The sequence below is a fragment of the Glandiceps talaboti genome, chromosome 1, assembly GCF_964340395.1.
Source record: "Glandiceps talaboti chromosome 1, keGlaTala1.1, whole genome shotgun sequence".
Classification (NCBI taxonomy): Eukaryota; Metazoa; Hemichordata; class Enteropneusta; family Spengelidae; genus Glandiceps; species Glandiceps talaboti.
In genome coordinates, this window is record NC_135549.1 from 15,484,636 (window position 1) to 15,487,467 (window position 2,832).

Genomic DNA, 2,832 nt, shown 5'->3' on the forward strand with positions numbered 1-2,832 from the left:
TTGACAGTTCGAGTAGTCTACACGACGAGTGTTTTCGGTGACCAACAATGGTGTTACAATTCTGACTCTCCGACGCCCCAGCGGTGGCAGTCGCTCGATCATCATATGGGTGGGTACCCCGGCTTGTTAGCGAAATTTCATATGTACCCCTTTTCCAGTTAATATTTCAATGAAAAAGACCCCCCCCCCTTTTTTTTTATATATAATGAATCTGGGAGAAAATCAAAACCCCCTTTTTCCGAAATCCGGGAGGTTTTACCTTCAACTAGCTCTGGATTTATACGTTACGGGGTTTTGACACGACGTGTCAAAACCTCGTAGCATAGAAATCCAGAGCTATAACTTCAACGACACCTAATCCATACACTGCGCACGGTCCTGGATTACGTGATTTTTCTCCCTGGGCCTTCGTCGAGGAAGTTCCTTGAGTGAGTGAGTGAGTGAGTGAGTGAGTGAGTGAGTGAGTGAGTGAGTGAGGGAGTGAGGGAGAAAGAGAGAGAGAGAGAGAGAGAGAGAGAGAGAGAGAGAGAGAGTGAGAGAGAGAGAGAAAGAGAGAGAGAGAGAGAGAAAGAGAGAGGGAAAAAAAGAAAAGAAATGGGCCATCTGAAATGGGGCATCTGAAAAAGTACCCCCTTTTTACGATTCCATGGACATAGATGGCCGACGAGATGCGAAACATCCATTGGACCGCGACCAAGAAAACAGGTCGTAAATTGATATTGCGATTCTGAAGAGTCACTTTCACAGTAGTCATGCTCGCAGACGGTGTACTTGTTTCGCTCAAGGGACGACTTACTCCGTATGCAAGCAGGACTACTATCACGGCAGAGTACCATCTAATTTAGATGAAGAATCGTTGAAGTTTGATGTAGACACTGGACGTAGTACTCTACGAAAATACACAGCGAGAGAGGGGTGAAAAGGAGACACGAGAAACATCAGTGGAAAGCGGGATGGTCACCGAAAACACTGGACATCGCGTAGACGTCTACTGAGTGCTCGAGCGCTCTCTTCAAAGTTGAAAGCGGCATCTTCTGATGGTCATAAATGCTTAGCATTTGAGAGTTAATGTCAACAATTTACTCTGTTCGACAGTGCAGAAGTTAGTGTGTCTTAGACACCACACGAAATTGTAACAGTGTGTAAAGCAGGATGCTTTGAAGAAGTCACCTCCGACTAACGCATCTTTCTATGTGTACTGTGTTAGAGTTGTAGCATAAACCGTCAAATGCTAAGGTCTTATGACCAGGATTCAGTGTGTCTCAAACAAGGATTGTGTGTGTCTTAAACAAGAACCAAATGCTAAGGTTTTATGACAAAAAGTGTAACAAGGGTGGCATGATTTGGTCATCTCTCATTGCCTCGTCTACTTTTAAATTAATTTATTATGTATATTACATTACAAACTTGTAATATACATTTGTACTTAATCCTATTCTCAGAGACAGTTAGTTTCTATCCAACTCAATCGGATTCCGCTTCAGGTATTTCTATAATACTATGAGGTAAACCAACACTTTGATCTTTGCCAGTTACTGTCGTCGTCGTTGTCGTCGTCGTTGATGATTTTGTGTTCAGTGATGTTGTTCGCGTGCTTGTCCTCTCAAGAAACTGATAGAAGTCTTCACCATCCCCTGGGAAATCTTCCATCTCGTTGTCTTCGTCTTTTTTACATTGGTTACAGTTTTTCAAAGTCCTTATCAGTTCTTGTCTAAGTTGTCTGTTCAACCATCCGTAGATATATGGGTTTAAAGTAAATGATGTATATGCGAACCACGTTGTGACCCGTTCCCAGATATCTTGAGACACAATCTGTCCATGTATGATGCCGTACAAGAGCACAGCAAAATACGGGGTCCATAACACCAGGAAAATACCAATGATTAAGGAAAGAGTCTTGACTGCTTTAAATTCAGTGCCACAGATGGGAGATTTGGTTTTAGATATAGGTTTGTTAGCAACGGTTGTTGGGCACTTTGATGACATATCATGATTACTATTTGATCCGCTATTGTCTTGTTGTTGTTGTTGTTGTTGTTGTTGTTGTTGTTGTTGTTGTTGTTGTTGTTGTTGCTGCTGTTGCTGCTGCTGCTGCTGCGATGTTGTTGCTTCAGCCTGTTCGATACTGACAGCAGGAGTTGGTCCGACTTGTCGTGCTGTCTTACGAGCTACGCAAAATATACCACAGTACATTCCAATGATAAGGCAAGCAGGGAGAGCAAAGCATAGTAAACCAATCATGACAATGTAATATATATGGTAACCAGGTTTACTCCAGTCGTACGAACAGTGTGCTCGATGGGGGTTAAAAGTGAACTCATTCAAACCTACAAGCGGTGCCATTGCAAATGCTGCACTTTGAAGCCAGATATACACAATTGTTATTAGGACCCGTTGTAGTGTCACCTTGGCGGCGTACACCATAGGCTTGGCGATGGAATAGTAACGTTCTACGCTGATTATCGCAAGGGTAGATATCGAAGCAAATATACAGAACGCATTCAAAAATCCACTAGCTCGACAAAACGTCTCGCCAAATATCCACTCTTCGAGCGCTACGGTCGTTATAGCGACTGGCAAAACCAGACTGGCGGCCAACAAGTCGATAATACACAGGTTTAAAACGAACAGATGGGCAAATGAACGCAACTGTGGGTTTCGAATGACAACGAACATAACAGACACATTTCCACAAACTGCAAAAATGTCGATCAGAACCATGAATACGACTTGAACTATTATTGCAGCAGTCATTTCACGGTCGGCATTGGTACTGTTTCCGTCCCCGTCCCCAGGATTAGGGTTGTCATGGTTACCAATAAATTCATTCAT

The 2,832-nt window shown here is 43.0% G+C and overlaps 1 protein-coding gene across 1 annotated transcript; it reads right to left on the minus strand.

Moving 5' to 3' along the window:
- Nucleotides 1-1,464: 1,464 nt before the first annotated feature.
- Nucleotides 1,465-2,832, minus strand: LOC144433616 (G-protein coupled receptor 61-like). The gene is made up of 2 exons (XM_078121956.1): nucleotides 2,078-2,832; nucleotides 1,465-2,008 (listed from the first exon to the last, which is right to left on the minus strand). The coding sequence occupies exons 1-2, from the start codon at nucleotides 2,830-2,832 to the stop codon at nucleotides 1,465-1,467; spliced, it is 1,299 nt and encodes a 432-aa protein (XP_077978082.1).

What these genes read in the sequence shown, in the direction of transcription:
- LOC144433616 (XM_078121956.1), bottom strand. Translation starts at nt 2,832, where the DNA reads ATGAATGAATTTATTGGTAACCATGACAACCCTAATCCTGGGGACGGG. An exon ending in CAGCAGCAGCAGCAGCAACA is followed by an intron (nt 2,009 to 2,077) that starts GCAGCAACAACA and finishes ACAAGACAATAG; the next exon opens with CGGATCAAATAGTAATCATG.